The sequence below is a fragment of the Chaetodon auriga genome, chromosome 19 (genome assembly GCF_051107435.1).
Source record: "Chaetodon auriga isolate fChaAug3 chromosome 19, fChaAug3.hap1, whole genome shotgun sequence".
NCBI lineage: Eukaryota > Metazoa > Chordata > Actinopteri > Chaetodontiformes > Chaetodontidae > Chaetodon > Chaetodon auriga.
The window spans coordinates 16,695,943-16,716,057 of NC_135092.1; the positions used below are offsets into that span (position 1 = coordinate 16,695,943).

Sequence of the window (20,115 nt, forward strand, 5' to 3'; positions counted from 1 at the left end):
TGAAATTTCACACTTTTGCTGTACATTGCCTGTTGCTGGGGGTGTGCTGTGAAAGTGAATGTCATGTGTCCTAATGTAGGGAGTTGGCCAACATGCAACTGACGTAGCAAACCTTAACATGACTACTCAAACACTTTTCAGACTTTGTGAATAACCTCACATTGTCAAACACTAAACCACCAGCACAGGTTTTCTCCCTGTGTGTAAACAGTAGTGGTTAGTTACAGTGTTTGTATAAGAGTGATTTGTTTGAACAAGCAATGTGTGAATGTGTGAATATTTCTGATTTGTGAAAGGAAGTCCTCCTCATGGTTCTGTCTATGAAATATTTTGGATCAAAATAAATCAAGTGCTGTTTTTTTTTTGTCTCTCGACCTGCTCCTGTGTTTGGTCCTCTGCCGAGACCATCAACTGCCTGTCGCTTTGATGCCATGTTTGCCATGGAACTGAATGCATGATACACTGTACAGCTTGTAAGCATACTTTTTAGAGGACGGCCTCTTAGTATAACAACTCAGAACTATTCCCTGCCCCTAGCTCAGATAGCAGCTTATCAGACTGACAGAGTACATTGTTAAAGGATAAAGAGCTTACAGTTGTACAATTTGCTCCTTTTGAAGTGAGTAAGGAATCAAATGGTGCATGCCCCAGTCATGTTTTGAAATCTCTGCTTTCTGATAGGTTGAATAGTCACCTTCTATCCGGTATAGTTTCTGCTTTTATCCACCGTCAGTGAAACTGTTGATTCATGTGCTATCTGTCAAGAAGTTAATTTGCCCAGGTTGCTTAGCAAAGCAATAGTTTTATGTGGGATACACCTAGTTACTCAGTCTTTGTTTGAGTTACATCTCCAAATGGTCACGGGTTTTAAACAGGAAACTTATATTTACTTAGTAAATTCCAGCTTTTGAAAGCAGATATTCGGTGCCTCAAATCCAGTTCCTCTGTTCCACTCTGCTCCTCTCCGAGTATCAGTCAAAGAAAAGAATTTTGCAGCGCTGCTCAAACATTCCTTTGTATATTTTTAAAGTGTCCTCTGACCATAGCGCTGGCTGTGGCTTTGTAGGAAAAGAGAATTACGCTGTGTAGCCATTCCTTTCTGCTTCTATGCCTCAACAGTTATTTTCTTGCAGACTAAGAAAGCAACATGTGTTTTTGTTTACTTCAATCATCTTGAGTTTCCATAAACGCCAAAGCCTTGGCAAGAAACCTCCACTGTGGTTGGATATGTATACAGTTGCTGAATTCAGGCTGTAAATGCTTTGAGAAAATTTGATGCTAGCATGGAGCTTGAAAATCAGTACTTCATATTAACAGTGCGTGTGCATGTGTGACAGTGCCTGGGTATTTAAATAATGGAAGTCCAAATATGTTACTGTGTTTGTTTTCCTGTTTTTGTTCCTGATCATATCTCCACTGGTTGAATTGTCTGTTTCCCTCTCCAGACCCTGCAGCCATGGGCTTCATCATCTCTCCCTGGTCCCTCCTGCTCATGCCCTCTGGCAACATCTCATTCACAGACGAGTATGTCACCCAGCAGGACTTGCGACCCTTCACAGCTCCAGAGGTCCTGGAAGGGGCATCCTTGTCTTCTGTCTCGGATATAGAGAAGGTATAAAGCTTTACATAACCAATAAGGCGACAGAACCTCACAAATCCTTTGTGTGTCTTCTAATGCTCTAGCAGTGTTTTATCATCTTTAACTTTTACTAGATACATTTCTGTCTTCATAAAACATTTACAAAACCACTTCCACCTTTTGCTGGTGCATTACTTTGTTTTGTTGGCACTTAACCACCACATGTCAGTTGGTGGAATAATATGAAACAATTGGCCGGAACGTGTACTTGGCTGGCTGATGGTGGCTCAGAAAGTGATCAAAGTGACATGATGGTTTGTGTGAACTGTTGACAAGACATTACATGTAGCTCGGGTGTGTTAGCAAAAAGAAAGAATGGCAGATGTTAGTGAAAGCAGTTTGTCTGATAGCTAAGCTGCTGATGAGGTTTTGGGTTTGATGAGCAGGGTCAAAGCTGCAGATGAGTGACGGAGGAGTGGGTGGAGATAGAAGCAGAGGCTGCTTAGACCTGTGCATACACGCAACATCAATGAATCTGATGTAAAACAACATTGCACTGTTTTTTTTTATCAAATAAACCTTCTCCAGGACAGCCTCCACGTGCAGCGCAAACACACTGGGAACGTGGGTCAGACAGGGCTACAACTCGTGGGTGCAGAAACCTCTGTTGTTGTGACAGAGCAGTCAGGTGTTTAACAAGAGCACATCCTCGCTCCAGAAACACAGCAACACAAATCTGTTCATTGCATTCAGATCTGAGATTGTTATGCATTTGCAACATTCAGAACCAAAGTTGTGAGCAACCATATTCTCTCCTGCAAAGCACGACTTATTTTACATGTGCACAGAACCACACCCCCTCTGCTTGACTCGGCCCCTCTGGTAGAAAAGCTAAAACCTTGCATGACTGGATTCTCATCTCTGGCACGGCCCCACAGACCTCAGCACAGTTTTGTGCTGAGTCAGTGTTCCAGCCGTGGTCCCGCCTCCCCAGCTGAGTTATTTCAGTGTAGAATATATAATCTGTTTCTCTCATCATCAGTGACTGTGGGTAAATATACGTCAGCTGCGAGTGCCGTGATTTTCCTTTCACTTTTTCAACATTTGGCTCGGTGTCGCTTTTAATGGATGGCTTTTAAATTTCCACGTCTTCTGAACGTGCGTGTGTCTTTAAATTTGTACCCGAGCTCTGTTCCTGAAAGACCTTGAAGGCTATGTTGCATTCTTTGGCAATCCCTGAATTATTCTTTCCTCTACCAAGCCCAACATTCAGGGGAAGTGATTTCTCTCCCAAGCAATGAGTGCAGAGTAATAAGTAGAGGGAAATGGAAAAAGGTTCTTGGATTTAGGCTAAAAGCCCCTGTCTTTTTCTTTTCCAAATAAGAATGAATTCAACTTTTATTACACCCTAGCAGTTATTGAGCTTTAGTCTGTCTCTCTTTCTTTCACACAGGGTAGTTTGACTTATTACAATAAGGTTCAGTGCCTAGTCTATCTGAATGAAGCAAAACCTTTATATTCTTCCCCCTCCTATGTGCTCACTATTGCTTTAATCTTGTAGTATTGTGTGTTTTTGTTCAAATGTTTGTATCAACTGCTTAGACTGAGTGAAGTTTAATGCTACCCATGAAGCTTAAGCGATTTGTTTTGTTTTCTAACAGATGCACATGTACTCTCTGGGAATAACCCTGTTCTGGGGAGCAGACTACGAGATCCCCCAAAGTCAGGTGAGTCATTGCCAAAGATACTTCCTTTGAAATGGCTAGAGGTTATCATATGGGACCATATTTAGTATTGGTAGTCAAGGCTTATGTTGATGACTAAAATCCTATTATTATTTTTAGTAAACTTAATAAATCATTTTTGCCTTTATGTGTCCAAAACACCACACTGGATTCTTAAGTGGAATAGCCACACCCAAAAAGAAAACAAAACAAACCATGTTTAATACTTGTTGGCACTGTTAATTTTTAAAGATGATCAACATTTCAATCATGTTCATGCACAGCCCACATGCCTCATCACCGCACTGAAAGCAGATGTGTTTTTCAGTGGAATCCTCCTTTTTAAAATGAGAGCTATATCTGAAAATATCTCACGTGGATAAGAAAAGGTGCAAGCTGTTAAACGCACTCTGGAATGTGTAAGGATGATATCTGCCAAGACGTATGGGGAAGGTCTGGCTCACAATGCGTTCATATCTCAGCAAGAGTCAGCCAGGTGTAAAACACAATCCACACTCATGTTTGTGAGAAAGTACCACCCACAGGTTAGAGCCGCCAGTAGTCACACTCAAGTTTGCCATCCACGTCACTTCCCTGAAGGTCTCCGTCCACTCATCATGTTGTTTTCCCTCCTGTAGTAATGCTCGTGGCAGCTGCAAAGTTTATGACAAGCAGAGGGCCAAGAACAATACGTCGTGGTCTCTGATGCAAGCAAATAAAGTGGACACACCTGTTGTGTTGACAGTTAATGACCTTACACCCCCCGAGTCACCTACTGCTTTCTTAACAATGTATGCACAAAACTGGCATCTACGCATAATCTTATTACTTTTTCATGTACGTGTATTTATTCATTGGACTGTTGCATGGTAGTATTTCACAAAGTGAAATCTGTCAGTAATTTAGATGACTACAAAAAAGAGGGTTCTATCTTGGTGGTATAATTACCCCCTGATTAAAATCGGTGTCATTTAGCTCAGTGGCATCAACGACACGCTCTGTGAAATACGCACTGACACAGAAATAACAAGTTTTACTATGTTTTTGTTTTTGATGGGCAAAGCAAAGTGTTCCACATCGTTTTGAAGCTTAACTTTGTCCTCTCAAACTAAACATGTAGTGGATGTTTGAATTAGACGATGGCTTTGTGCCATGCTGGCAAAGCTCTGCCTCTTTGTGTGAACACAATGGAAGTCAGCATGGTAATACAGATATCAGATTCAGAGACACCAGTAGAACCTTCCAGTGCAGTACATGCTGTTCTTGTCACAGTTTGTGTGTTAACTGTCGTCGCTCTGTTTGTACGCAGCCTATGAAGTTGGGCGAACACCTAAACAGCCTGCTTCTCAACATGTGTGATGATGTTGCATTGAGTCGAATGTCACTGCGCACGGTGCTGGACATCTGCAGCAAACACATTCGAAACTCCAGCTGTGACCCTCCCCTTACTTACATCCGGAAACTGGTCCGGTTAGTACTGGGCAGCCTTTCCCAGGTATGCAGTTTTTTGTTGTTGTTCTTGTGTTATGTTGTGTAGGTCAAACATAACAATCCTGTCTATTTTTCTGTTTTAATTTTGACAACTTGGCAGAAAGCATGTACTTCAGGCTTTATCCTCAGACTATTATCTGCTCCATCAAAGCACAGTAGGTTTGTTGAATTACGCAACAGATAATGGGGCTCATGCTGACAGAACATGAGGTCACGATGGATGACTCTCAGAGGGAATAACCCTCTAATTTCTGTTTTTGTTTTGTTTTTTTTCTCCCTCCTTGTTCTGTCCCGCTTTTCTCACCACCTGCTCTGTTTCTCTTTCACTCACATTTCCACTCCGTCTCTTTCTCAGCTGGACGGTCTGCTGACTGATCGAGAGTCTCTTCCAGAGCGAAGTAAGGAGATTCGGGAGAGGCTCAGGGGCAAAGGTTTGCCCTCGGGTAAGATGAGCTACACTGAAACGCACGCATTAAACACACAGTAACTTGAACTGTATTTGCTTGGTGTGTTGTCAAAGGAACTTTTCGGAGGTGTAGATAGAGTTATTTATTTATGCAGTGATTCCGATGTCTTAGCTGCCAACAGTTCATGAGAAAGGAGCCTGGTTTCTATAAGTCTTAAGAAAGACGTATTGTTTTTGTTTAGTTTGCTGTGTTCTGTGTATTCGTTATTTCAGTGGCACAAAGTTTGGAAGGAGGAGAAATCACCAGATCCTAAATTAGTAGGTTCTGTGAAGAGTGTAATATCTGTTCTCACTTTCTAATGATAAACTGAGGTTATGACTGAGTGTACTTGGACATGCTGTTTGGAAGTTATTTACTTTCATGCTACTTTTATTTCGGGAGATTCCGATGTAAATGCCTTCCCTGGTTGTCAAGCTATTCATCACATCCTCACTTTCTGAATTTGTGGGAAAATAATTGAAAGTAGATGAGGAACAACACTGCAACCTCGAATCGGGTTCAATTCAGGAAAATATGACCAAATCTTCCCAGTGGTTTCTGAGAGAACTCCGGCATTTTTCCAGGCCATGGAAGGGAAAGCAGAGAGCAAACATGGCTCGGTCGTCGCGATTATGTAAGCACGGCATGGCATTGATTACAGATGCATATTTTGGAGTCACCAGTGAAGCTGCCTGTCTGCTGTTTGTATCAGTGCTTTGTTTCCCTGGTTGAGCACCAGCCAGCCCTAGGGAAAGTACATGCAAAAAGTATTACTCAGTTCTTAAGCGCCTTTCTTCTCAAGGAGCAGCTCTCTCCCTTCTGTATGCCAGAGGTTCCATGTTCTAATTGCTGCAAGGGAAACTCGGTCATTGTGTCTTTTTTAGGTTGGATATTTTTCATCGCCAGTGCACTGCAGTCTATATGATTTCTGCAGTGTTTGCTTAAATAGTCCATAATTGATTTCTTTGAAAAATAGAAGACATCCTGTTGATGAAAACAAGTTTTTATTTTTTTGCTCAATCTAGTCCTTGTGTGCTTCCCTGAGTTCCTGGAAGACAGCCTCTCTATCTTTGATGTGTTTCCCTGTTAAGACCAAGCATATGCTTTGTAGATTAAACCACCACATGCAGCGTTTTTACAGGACTTAACGTCTCCCTCTGCTCTCTCATTTCTGTGTCTCTTCCTCTTGTTTTTTCTCTTGCTCATGCACATGTTTGCCTTCTGTTTATCTCTTTCACTCTAAAACAAGAGCTGTCACTGGCAGAGTTTATATACAGCTTGTCTGGAAAGTCCAACTTGAAATTTGTGGACAGTTGAAGAAAGAAACATTCGTTTTTCAATTTTCAGAAAATACACAGTAATGGATTACGCTGGACGCCAGTGCTGTAAATTGTTTGTTTTTGTGGCACAGTGTGTTCTATTGTTCGTTTTTAAATAATGGAGGAAAAATAGCTCCTGAACCAAACAGACTGTCTGCAGAAATCATTGTTAGGCCTTGAAGTCAAGAGCAGTCATGCCACATTTCTTAATTTTGTTTGCTTGTTGGTTAACTTACAAATCAGTTTGCTTCTTTTTTCCATTAATAGATGCTACATTTCCACTCCCAGGCCTGTAGAATAGAAACTTCCTATTGCAGCTTTTAATTCTGATTGAATGCCATCTAATCCATCAAATAACCATGGAAAATTCATTAAGGGTCAGATTAAAAATACTGAATTTAAAAAGGAAAGAAGTTTCTGTAACGAGGCACCTGGTTCTAACCCATTCTCCAACCATGTTATGTAAGCAGTGTAAAGGTAGTCAATCTCAATATATTTACTGTACATCTCTTATTATGATTTATTGGGTAGTCTCTGACAATCTACTATATGCCCACCCAATTATTCATTTACTGTAGCTGGCTGTCTGCATCAAATCTTTCAGTAGAGGGGCCATGAGAGGTCCACTGCAGGTGCTCAGCCTGTTGAGGCCAAGGCACGGTCTGTAGTCTGCAGTCAACCGGCTGTGTTTAGTTGTAGTGTCATGCTCATGCTGGTTGAAATGAATGAAAGTTTGGACGGGCACCCAGGCATAATGAAGCGTAGTGTATTTATTCAAATCAGAATGCTTTAGGTCTGTATTATGATATGAATGATAGATAAAATATTATGCTGTCTGTTTGCAATCAGGTTTATTTTCCCACTTTAGTGGTATTCAAGATTTTGCTGTGTTATTCTGTGTTTTGATGCTTTGAGTTCTGGCAGTGTGAGCTTCAGCTTATGGTTTAATAAAACTTTGGTTCTCTGCTGTTCTCAGGGAGGAGTGCCGCCCCCAGGGTTCTGGAGCGCTACCGTGCCAGGACTCAGGAACAGACGTCTCTTAACCGGGGCCTCAGTCGATCCATGGGCTCTCTGCCAATCCAGGACCTGTTGAAGGCTGATGAGGGGGCAGCCCCACAGTATTCCCCATCTGACTATCACCCCAACTCCGAATCCCCCACAGAGTTCTACCCCAAACCTCCCTCACTCCATCACCAGCACTCCTATCCCTATCTGCACCCCCTTCACCCTCAGCAAAAGGGCCGACCCGTCGAACTGGACCGGAGGTCTTTACCTTTCCACAGTAGTCAGGCTAGGAAGACCTGGGCTTCTTCTGTGGACTTGGCTTGCATTGACCCAGAGGCACTACGTTTTGGGGCTTTGGAGGATGCACGGAGGGGCAGCAGTGCCATAAGCACACACTCCATTGGCAGGCGCAAATCACCCTTGCAGGCATCTAGGGAGAGGGATTCTCGCTACCCTGAGTTTGGTGGGCTAAAGAGTAGGAAGCCTCATCACCACTCAGCCCTGTCCGTAGGCTCAGGCCTCACTGGCGCCTATGACAAGATAAAGGAGAAGCAGAGGAAACTCCAGGTGCTAAGACAAGCAGTGGATGGTGAGTATACTTTCTTAACATAAAGGTGCAGTAAAGACGAGTGGCTGTTTTCAGGTCCAAGGCTGAGATAGATGTGCTCTTAAGTTTTGAATCCTCTGTGCTGACTGCAGAAATTCCTTGTAAAATTTACATAACATGTCTCATGCCTCTCATATGTAAATCCAACTGGTGTAGAGTTTTACTTGAATAGGACTTGCCTCCTCAGGTGACAGTGTGCCTTATCAGAAGTGCTTGTTGGAAGGTTTGAAAAGCTTCGGAAAACCTGCTCCCTCCACATCTTTCTTAAGTCTGAATTTGGGAGGCAGTGTCCATGACTTTCTGAAATTGACTTCTGTTATTGTCCAGGTGTACAGAGGTGAACTCTCTTTCATACTCTTTTTTTCATTCTTTGCACAATTATTTCTGCCACTTTTTACATGTACAATTAGGTTCAACACTATGAAGACCCTCCAGCAGTTTCTGAAAATGTGTGCTGTTGTCACTGTATTTAAACAGTATCACGGCTCCCCTCTCCTCTATGGCCCTGCTTACACTTGGCATTAATATGCATCTTTAGTGATCACAGGTGGACAGCTCTAAGTACAGGTGTGAACGTACCCAAGATGCATTGAGGACATATTGAGGTCCAGTTGAGGTGGTCTGGGATACATGTGGCCACATTATTCTAGCAGTATGTACACAAATGTGTCGTTGACCACGTTGAAGCACTGCCTACTCAGATGACGTTCTCTGCACAAGTACGCACGAAACACACTGTCGGATTTCCATTTGGTTCACTGTAATGCAAATTATGTGTTTGCGGCTCTCGTACCTGCCAAAAGAAGCAGCAGATGTTTGTAAACACACTGTTTTGACTAATTTGATCGAACTAGTCACCACAATATCCCCCACTGAGGGTGTGCAAACACCCTTCACGACATGCCCCCTTTAACCGCTTGACACACTAAAATATGGGAAGATAGGGTCCATAACACAGGTGATATTAAAGCAGAATTTTCTCCCATCTATCTGGGACATTGGGACCGGCGTCAGAGCCCTGAGTCGAACATCCCCAAGTGCGTCTTACCTGCCAACATTTAGCAGCTAGCTAACTGATTTCACCATTTACACTAAATGTGTGAAAGATGACAACATTTTATTGATGGTAAACACGTTTTATAAATACAGTGAACAGTAACCAATATAGGCTGCTGGTGTGTCTCCCAAGCTGAAAGACTCCCTCAAGAAGTTGCGCAATTTTATGAGCTGTTGAGTGAGGAGATACTTTATGAACTTTGTGAAATGCTTAAATTCTTAATTATATGTGCCTTTTTGTAAATTTGGCGTTGTCTGTTTTTCCCAGCGTGGTCGTTGCCATTGTTGGGCCTCCACACCAGTTGAAAACAACAGCTCATTTGGTCTTTACAAAAGGAGATGATGTGAGAGTTTATTTGCATATAGAACGGGGAAGTGAGATCCAATCACAAGTGGTCACTCGAGACACATGGGGAACCACATTGTAATGGCGGAGCTGTCCACTTGTGATGGGATCACCCAAGACGCACGCTATTGCCTGGTGTAAACAGTCTCTATGACAGATGGCCTTTTACCTCATCTTCAAGTGTGGGCATTGAGAACGTCTAAAAACACTGCATTGCATTACACTGAGGTTGGACAGCACATTGCATGAACTAGTTCTTTTCGAGCATAATCTGTTGTGGATATTTTTCACTTCTAAGATGTCTAAGAGACCACGGCCATTTGTGCCTCTCCTGATACAATTCACCATTTGCAAAGAACAATCTTCACCGATTGTCTTTTAGTAAAAAGTGTGTAAGGATTAAATCTTGATACTTCTCATCTTATTGATTTGTTCAATGGCTGTCTGGAACCTCAGACATTTTGAACAGCCTGTGAGAGACAATGTCACATTTTTTATATATAATAAGACTTGTCATCTTTTTTCATGAACTATTCTGATCACACATAAGTAACAGGAGTCCCATAGGAGACTAGAACGCTGAAATGCTGCTGGTCATAACTATTGGAAGGTAATGGGACTTTGATGATAGATCTGAGCTTGGTCATATGGCAATATTGTGTAATGTGGTGCCAGTACTTTGTCAGAACATCTATCGAGTGAGCTTCAAAGTTTAAAGATACTAAACACATTTTCAAACAGGAAATTCCAGCTTTAGTCTGCTACTGAGACAATGAATAAAATCCCCAGTAAAATATAGCCATTTGAGGTCTATGCTGTGTCATTAAGATATATAGGAAACGTCAGACTTTGTGGTAAGATGAATTTATCTGGCTATAAAAGGAGGCACAGCAGTGTGGGTGAACTAAAAGTTGCAGGGAGCCATCAGCTGGGCTCATCTGAGAGGTGAAAATGTGACGGCGATTGAATGACGTGAGCAGACAGACACCCGGACTAGTTACAGGTTGTGTGTCCATCTGTAACTACCATGTGGGATGGGAGCTGGGTGCTGGCATGAATGAAGTATCGTTGGTGGTGGCTGTGCAGCGGTGTTTAGACAGAATGTATGAGTCACTGGTACAGAGGTTTCCAAATGGCTGATTCTAATTACAGGCCATCTTAATTCTAGCCTGCTGCTAACTGTCACACATGCTATATAGCCAAGTCCCTGACTCTTTTTTTTTCTACCAGGACTGTAAACACGCAGATATAAGCACACATACATGCAAGGTATTTACTGACTCAAAATACAGTGTTTGCATTATTGCATGCTTACACCGAGCACACACAACGCAATTGTTTAACACAAGAGCTTTAAGTTTCCCTCCAGAGCTTATTGAATTCTTAGAAAAGCCTCCATGGGCAGGCTAGTTTTATGTAGAGTCACATGTGGCTATGTGGACCTGCTGGCCATCTTGGGACAGTGGAAGAGCATGAGGGACGAATGGTTTCATATAATAAACCACTGTCTTCTACCTTGTCTTCCCTTTCCTCCTCCCGCTGGTTTCCCATTCTCCCTACTCTCCAGCTCCCTCCAACCTCCAGCCTCCCTGCTTTTCTGGCAGCTATTTTTAATGCTGACCGAGCCACCAACCGACGGCATTCTTCTCCTCGACTGTGGCTTTTTATCCCCAGCAAGTCCTGCCTTCCTTTCCTTCCCTCCCCTTTGCCTTTTTCTGATTGTAATCAGAGGCACTTGGCATTTCTTATTTCATATGATGATGTGAAGAGAGGAGCTGAGCTGCTCTGCCTAGCAGACTGTCAGAACAAGAAGATTAGAATGGTGGGTAGACCCTGTCAATTGTCCCACCTATTACACTGTGTGTGTGTGAGTGTGTGAGTGTGTGAGTGTGTGAGCGTGTGTCTTCTCTGAGAAGATTGAGAGAATTATCTTGGTGTATTTTCGTGTCAATAGCTTCTGATTAATATTGAATGATGGTTGATGTTCAGCACAATGCTGATGCATAGGAATGTTTACTCCCAACAAACCCTAACTGAGGTTGACTATGAAGGCTGAGCCAAAATATTTTTGTATTCCATCCCAGAGCTATTTCTCTATAGTATGAATGGGACCTAATTGAGCACAGACCATTTGCAGGGCCTCATGGATGTGTTACTTGGCATACACTTCCTTTTCTTTCTTTTTCTCTTACTTTTTTCTGTTCTTTTCTGCAGGAAAGTGATGGCGCAGCAGTGGTCAATGCTCTCAGGTTTCACCCAGTTACACACTGCTTCTCTGCCCTTTTGTGTGTGTGCTCTTGCAAATCATGTTCAACTGAATATGTATTACGTGAACTTAACTAAACACTGTGTGTGTGTGCATGCCTCTGTGTGTGCATGGGCATGTTTATACCTGGTCCCCTATGTCTCACCCAGTGCCTCCACAATCCCCCTCCTCCTGTTTTTAGTGCCAAGGTGCTTCAATCAGTAGAAACTTTCTTTGCAGACCTAGAGGCTGTAATTGGAGTCATGCGTAGCGGATGAGGGAATTCCTAACATTATTGGACTTTTCCGGCACTTGGCAGCAGGTCATGTGGCTTTGGGCCCGGGCGGGTCCAGGTTGGACAACAATACAGAACACTGCTCCCGATGTAATTATATTGCCGTTTGGTTTATTGACTCTGAAGGCTGCAACAGGAAATGTTACAGTGTTTTGTAAGGCTTTTATGAAATACTTTTGACCATCAGGTTAATTTATGGTCTATTTTATTCAACTGCCTTTCTCATTTCCTCTTTACATTATGCACAATGTCTAAAACAAACACTATAAATGTTCAGAAGCAGTGTAGAAATTTTGTAAATGGGCATTTCTCCATTAGTGGACTTTTTTCTCTACACTGTTTTTCTTCTGAGTCATGTTAACTTGGGGGAGAAACCGTAAGCTATTATCCATTTTAGCATCTGCTTTAAAGGGAGTTCCTTTTTTCTTTTTTCTCCCTGGGACCACCGGGCTTTAAATAACCCTGGAGTCTGAGGAGCCTTGGAGTTTGTGTCTTTTCTCAGCTTGAGCACCCAAAGGGCATAACCCATAGAAGCTGTTTGTGGACTCACAGAAAGCTCATGCACAAGTGTGAGTTCTGCAGGGAATAGAGGAGAGGGAACAAACAAATAGGGACATGCGAGATCACTTGAGAAGATAAAGGGAGGAGACAGGAATAAGGACATAAATGCAGGTTGCATTAATTGTTCCCTGGAAACACTGTTTTTACAACAAGTATGTGTAATTCCCTAAACTGGGAAAAAGACACGGCAGAGCTGAGGAGGAAGTAAGTCGGAACATTAAACTATGAATGTCTCATGAATGGTCTCTTTGCTCACATCAAACACATTAATTACTACTAAAACAGGCTGACAATGACGGAAATCCTTCCTTGTTTAAGTGAGTTTATCTGGATGTGTGTGTGTGTGTGTGTGTGTGTGTGTGTGTGTGTGTGTGTGTGTGTGTGTGTGTGTGTGTGTGTGTGTGTGTGTGTGTGTGTGTGTGTGCGTGTGCATGCTTGCAACTTACCAAATGTGCTCCCTTTGAGGTGGAAGAGGTTCAGCTGATTCATGCAACATATCCTTTGTCTTCATCAGTTTTGTGATATTTCCTGGGAAATAAATAGTAACATTCAGTGGGCAGGAGCACCGCCAGGCTATACAGAACATGTTTCTCTGAGTCACCCTCTGGCCAACCACTCTGCTCCCTTTCTGGCCTCGTGATAAACTCACATCATAAGCAAGCTATCGCTGTTTGATCACTCTAATTAGCTGGGACCCTCTCTGTTTGTGTTTCCCCTCAGTGCTTTGAGGTGCAGTGGGTGTTTTGAGGTCACAGTCCCAGGTTTATATGGGATTCCTCTTAACATGCTGATTGAATGTCAGGATAATGGTGACTGACCAACAACCACATTCGACACCATCATCTCAGAATTTTGTAAACAGATTCAAGTTTGTCCCCAAGCCGCACTCATACTTTTTTGGTTCTGTTGTAATATAATGAAATATAATACCACAGCACTATATAGTATAAGCTGGGCTGGGTACTGGGTTTTTTTTTTTCATTTATTTATTTGAATTGCGACGTTAATGTTCTTTTAATGCAAAATTCATTGGGATAATCTTAAATAAAATCACCCCCTGTTCCTTTATGGCTTATTGCAAGTCATTTAGAGTCTTTTAAGCATAAGTTGCATATGAAAATACTTAATTTCATGAATGTTAATCTTGCTTTTGTTGTCAAGCTGCAATCAGATCATAAACTGTTGTAATTAGTTTACAGTTAGCCCCCTTTTTTTGGAAAAATCCTCTTGATAGTGGTGGACTATTTTTGTAACAGAAATGGATTTTTCAGTGCATTATCTTCCCCACTTCATCCTGTAGGACTCCAAAATACATCATAACTGCACATGCAGTATAGCAACATAGCAGACATTGTATGACAGCTGACCATGCAGGTGTGTGGGTCTCTGTGCATGTATGTGTAAAAGGTCTCAGTATTTCTACTTGAATTGGTGTAGCTAACATGGTAAATTGCTGTCAGTTGCACAGAAGAGATCCATCTTCTGCTCCTCTGTGTAGCTCTTTAATGCAGATGGCACCGTATGACTCACCACTAGAGGAAGATGGAAAGCTATTTTGGGTGACAAGTTAACTAGTCCCTCGTTTTTAGTAAGATTATAGTGATGCTGGGCCACAATGCTTTTTTCTTATGAAACATGCATAAAGCACACATAATTACAAAGTCATACTGTGAAACTACTGAAATGCCTGAGTAATGACAAGGGAATGCTACTTGTGCAAGCTATGCAGCTGATACTGAAGAGCAGGTCTGTCAAGTTCTGCAAACTGAAAAGAGAAACACATACATCAGGTTAGGGTTCAGATGGTTCTGAGTGTTGTTTATGGTGTTTTCCTGTGCTGCCACAGACTTTCAATTTATTACTGAGTTCATGAAGCATTGCGTAGAGAAAAGCAAATAATTGTGTTGAGCTGGTCTGTACTTGCTGTGTTTCATCCAGTCAAGCAAGACAAAAGATTACACCCTCAAGAAAAAACTCTAACCAGACAGGAGGCATGCCTGCATACAATTGTGTAGAAGCTGATTTTCAGTGTAGCTACATGTGTCTTTCATTGAGTGTGTTTACAGACAGCATGACTAATACCTGCTTTGTGTGCCACAGTCTACTGGTTTGAGGTTACAGACAGAGAGCCCTGTAAAGGAAAACAGTAGCTTGTCAGATCACCTGCTGCTAGAGCAATACAACCCGAAGTTCTGTGTCATGTGACATTGAAAAAGAAGCCACGTTACCGTAACATCCCTCACAAACTGCAAACAAGTCCGTATAACCATCGTTAAGTTGTCTCATGCATGATGTTTACATTTGATCCATTTCATCATTGTGCAGACGTCATTCACAGTCTTATGCCACTGCATGGTTTGTATTCTTTTATCTTTAAAAGAAGGTCTGATGGTCTTTCTCTTCCTTCAGACCCAGTCCACACCCACCAGAGGTACCACAGTGATTACAGTTCATCCAGTGAAAGCCCCTCAGTGACCTCCTCTGATCCAGAATACAGGCAAGGTAAAAGATGTCTCTGAGGAATTTTTTTTTATCATCATTGTTATTCTCATGGAGGGAAAATGGCAAACTACTTAGTGTGTGTGTGTGTGTGTGCAAACCTTTAGCAAAAGGTGGCAGATGCTTCACATATCTTAGTTATGTGCATCCAGCAGAAGTGAACGTGCTAAATCGAACTAGCATTGTAGGCTACATTTAAAAATGGCTTAAAGGTGGGGTGAGTCATTCTGGAGGAAGGTTGTTGCTATCAGCTCCAGTTCAGCAAATGTCCCCTCATAGTTCACTGGCTGTCCAATCTGTGTGTGTGCTGAAAAAATCAGTTTTTTGTACACAGCCCTGGCTCTGTACATGGGAAACAAAGTGAAGAAGGAGAGGTGGCAATATCAACAATCTTTCTCCAGAATGACTCACCCCAGCTTTCACTCTACCAGTCCAGTTATAACATGCCCATTACAGTTGGCTCAACTAATCAGTCCCATTGGGGCCACATGGTTCTCAGTCCTGTTCCTGAAGATCTATAGCCCAGACAGTTTTCACTTTAGCCATCTATTCAAGGACTGATGTACACCTGGAACGGTGAAACGGCGAATCGTTTAACAAGGAAACCAGCAGTGGTCTGGGCCACAAAGCCTGGGATTGAAAATGACCGGCATGTCAATTATTCCTTGTCTCCACTGACTGTGGTCTGTCCTGCTCAAAGCCAGATTCCCTGCTGTCTTACTGCCAAACCTCACAGGCTTGACATTGAAGGCTATAAACGGTGAGGTACGCCGCTCTCTATAAGGAGTAGCACTGGAAAGGTCCTTTTGTTGTTTCCAGGTAACTGCCACGTCAGCTGTCATGAATCACTAACTTCGTGCTGCTGATGGAATTAGGTCATGTATTTCGCTATGTATGATTGCACAAGGTAACATACCTTCTCTCTTTACGCAAAATGAAATTGTGCAATGAACAAAGAAGTTAAATATCGTAATAGCATGGGAAGTAGGCTGACCTCCTGTGGTAAACAAAACAATGGCTTCAGTACTGAGCAAAACTCAGCTCAGCTTTAATATTTCCAAACTGAGCAACAGACGTAGCCCAAACCTCAGATGTGTGAGTTGTGAATATGGATTCACTGGTTACATTATAGTCCGGTACAGGTTTAGAGATGTTGCACATGATTAGAGAAAGTATAAATATAACGACAACTCACACATTCAGGCTTACACACATTTACATATATCAAAATGTATTAGTTACTTTACACAGTTTTACATGCAGTGTGGGCTCAGATGTGCTTTGTTTTTAGAATGTTTCAGACAAGTGACCCAGTAATTAAGATTCATTTATTCTTAATTTAACTTTACAGTGGGAGACAGAGCTAGAAAAGGTCGAACATTCGTTTAAGATGACCCTCCACGCTGACTCCATTTAACTCTGTATCCACACGTTGCACTGAGCTCGGGCAGCTGTGAGGAGTTTAGACATACAGTACTAGTGGAAACAGCAGCAGTTTTATTATGCCTAGTGACAGCTGTGCCCGGAGGAATTATTTTTTCAGGTTGTCTGTATGGACGTACGTCTGTACTTAACTAGTCCATCCATCCCATTCTCATGAACACCATACCTCAAGAACGTCTTACGGGAATTTCAGCAAATTTGCCACAAAATTCCCCTTGGACACAAGGATAAGCTGATTAGATTTTGGTGGTCAGTGGTTACTGAGACCACACAAAACACATTTTTGACTGTAAGTCAAGAATTTTTGCACTAAGTATGACAAATTTCACACAAATGTCTCATAGCATTCAATGATAAAGTGATGACATTTTATATCCAAAAGGTCAACTTCACTGTGACGTGTAATGTTCTGCAAAAACACCTCTCTGGCCATTATTCAACAGCAGAACTCAGGAACAGAAGGGGACGTTTGGTCAGATACTGAATTGGTGACACTAATTGTGGGTACCCACCTTGAAACTGATTGTATAGATCATCTGTGCCGCGGGGTTGAAGGTGTGTGTGTGTGTGTGTGTGTGTGTGTGTGTGTGTGTGTGTGTGTGTGTGTGTGTGTGTGTGTGTGTGTGTGTGTGTGTGTGTGTGTGTGTGCGCGTGTGTGCGCGTGCGTGCGTGCGTGTGAAGTTTTAGAATTTGTAGCTTCTTTGCAACATCCATACTTGAAGCATTGTAGTCTGCCACAAGCTCACTGGTTTTGCTGATCCTGAGCTTCAGGTGATGGCTGTTGCACCTTGTGATGAAGCAGTATTTGAAGCAGTATTTGAACCACTATAATTTCACGCGGTCTGACTCATACTGTCGGTACAATGCATTGGTGGTCTTTTGTTCACAAATCGAACTCAGGACAGGAGAGTTCCTGCGGTGCTGGTTCAACCTGATTTGACTATTCTATAACTCCTCCACCTCCTTCAACACATGTTCATGCAGGTACTCTTGCACCACAGTGTGGGTGTCTGCATCTGGAGAGGTGTGTTTGATTTGATTGTGTCCATTTGAAAACAAATGTACTCCTTTGTGTGTGAGTGAGTGAGTAAGTGTGTACAGCTAAAACTTCTGTGTCTCTTGCAGCTAAGAAGCCAGGTGAGGTGAGGAGGTATGGCTCCCAGCTGGCACTTTCCTCTGAACACGATGCCCTGTCGCTGACAAGTCACAACACACACAGGCTCAGGTAAAAGACACACATATGGTTCTACTCTGCAATCTGTGTCATATCATCAAGGATGTTATTATGGCAGATACACCCTGAAATATCGTGGTGTTATTTTAGGGCCAGACCCTACTACAGCTACTCTCATCCTCAAGCAACCTCCACCTGCATTTTGTCACTCCATGTACTCAGGATGAACTCATTTCCAAGCCAGGTTTATTTTTACAAATTGTTGAATCAAAATACCCAGAACTCAGGAGCTGTGGGAGATATTATTGCTTGTATTTCACCACCTGCCCGACTGCATAGGAGTGTGTATGGAGTGTGTTTGTATGTGTTTGCTCCTTTGTTCCCCTGAGGAATTGGTGCCTGCACAACAAACCCTCTACAGAACAGGGAAGCGCTGTTCAGTCCACTGGGCCACACACAGCTGCTGCGGTGCAGCAGGGTCAGCCCCATGCTTCGCTAGTGAGGTCATCCAATGTGACATCCACATTCAGCGATCTCTGTCTCTCTAATCTCTGGCATTACAGAGACCTGCCTGCTGCTGCTGTGCCTGCTAACAATCTGTAGAACTGCAGAGCTCTTGTTTTCCTCTGATGCTACAAGAAAATGTATCCGCTAGTATTTGGTGTAAGCACATGTCTCACATATTAGCCACATGTTTCTACTTTTAAGTAGTTATTTTACGGAAGAAGCAAAAAAGAAAGCCAGGAAATAAAAGACAAAACTCTCAAGGCGTCACACGTTGAACACCAGTCCTGTTTCCACTCAGCTGTTCGGCAGTAACAGACTGTTCCGACACAAACTCTTCTCTTCCCTGCAGGCAGTATGAGGGGGCAGCTGATGAAGGTCTGATTGGAGCAGAGCTGCTCCTCCAGAAGCAGGAGGAGGAGGTGGAGCGGCTCCAGGCCCATCTGGCCAGCAGGCTGTCCAGGGCCAATGTGTACCCCACAGATGACCCCCTGGTTCCATCTCGCACTTCCATGCTCGACCTTCGAGACCCGCTCTACACCTCTGCTGTAGCACTTCGCAAACCCAAGGTTTTTGCTCTGCACGACATAACAGACTGAAGGATATGCTTTAAATGATGATCCATCTTTATGATCATGTCAACTTTGAGGATGATTTCAGTTATTTTGGGGTCTAATTAAAAGCCATTTGCTTACGTGCAAAACTTCTTTTATCACTATAGAGCTGTAGACCACGTTTAAAAGCACACACACGGCACATCCAACTCCAGAAATTGGTTAATACATCATTTCAACACCCTCACTGCAATGGGAACTCCCTCCCTCAAGGTCTCACTGTTTATATTGTAATATTTGATGATGGATATACAAATTGAACTCGCATGAGCTCATTGGCAACTAGTTTGTTGATGCTGCGCTCACTCCTTGCTCTGTAGATAAAAATTCTGACTGGAAAACATAACTCATGTCAGCCCTCCTATGATAATTGTGAATATGTGGGGTTGTGGGATGTGGAATTTTTTTGGTTATGGTCTGATTTATCCCACTTACTATCACAAATTATGAAATGTGTTAACACAAGCGGAAAAACGTAGCAACAAATCTGCTGATGTCGGCAGTAAACCTCAGAACTGTATATCAGTTATATTCCTCTTACCTTAATTACACTTACTGAGGAGAGACATATTGGCTGTTGCGTGTTCATGGTAGATTTTAAATTGACTAAGTTTGGATGTGGGGGTTTCCAGTCAGTAAAACAAAACCCTTGAGCTGAAGCAAAGGAATCTTGCTCCTCCACTTCTGGTGAGACTTGATTACAGCATAATCCCAACACGGAAGTGAGTGTGCAAAAGTGTCACATGAGCGACTGTTATTAAGGTCTCATGATCAGAGTAGCTATTAAGACAGGTTTGAAGTGTTTTCAATGTTTCCAGAGTTGGTCATGCATGTGTATGTGTGTGTTTTTGTATCATAAAGACTGCAGTGCATGGTTCTATGTTTTTAATCATCAAATAAATTCTTTCATTCGTCCCTAACAACAAGCGATTACATTTTAAACACAATCTGTTGTCATTATACCAAAAAATATATGAAAAGGAGGTTTAAAATTACCCTTTTTAACATTTTGGTAAGATAAACTTTCTCTCTTTGACAATTACGTTTTATCTTTACCCCAACGGCAGAACTTCCATGGGCCTGAGTTCGTGAAGATGGCCAGTGAGCCGTGTGTGGCCTTATCTGTTCCCTCTTCGATAATGGTGAGGGTGTAAATTTACGATCTGATGTGTCCATGGTGTTGTCCCAGAAGCTGCTTCATGTCCCA

General features: G+C 42.5%; 1 protein-coding gene across 3 annotated transcripts in view; it reads left to right on the forward strand.

Moving 5' to 3' along the window:
- ptpn13 (protein tyrosine phosphatase non-receptor type 13) overlaps positions 1 to 20,115 on the forward strand; it is a 46,971-nt gene that overhangs the window by 8,352 nt on the left and 18,504 nt on the right. For all 3 annotated transcript variants that reach the window (XM_076757511.1, XM_076757512.1, XM_076757514.1), the window contains exons 3-11: positions 1,446 to 1,612; positions 3,241 to 3,306; positions 4,613 to 4,798; positions 5,150 to 5,237; positions 7,536 to 8,153; positions 15,084 to 15,176; positions 17,742 to 17,841; positions 18,647 to 18,863; positions 19,976 to 20,050. In XM_076757511.1, the coding sequence (XP_076613626.1) occupies positions 1,446 to 1,612; positions 3,241 to 3,306; positions 4,613 to 4,798; positions 5,150 to 5,237; positions 7,536 to 8,153; positions 15,084 to 15,176; positions 17,742 to 17,841; positions 18,647 to 18,863; positions 19,976 to 20,050 (1,610 nt within the window). The remainder of the gene's footprint in view (positions 1 to 1,445; positions 1,613 to 3,240; positions 3,307 to 4,612; positions 4,799 to 5,149; positions 5,238 to 7,535; positions 8,154 to 15,083; positions 15,177 to 17,741; positions 17,842 to 18,646; positions 18,864 to 19,975; positions 20,051 to 20,115) is intronic.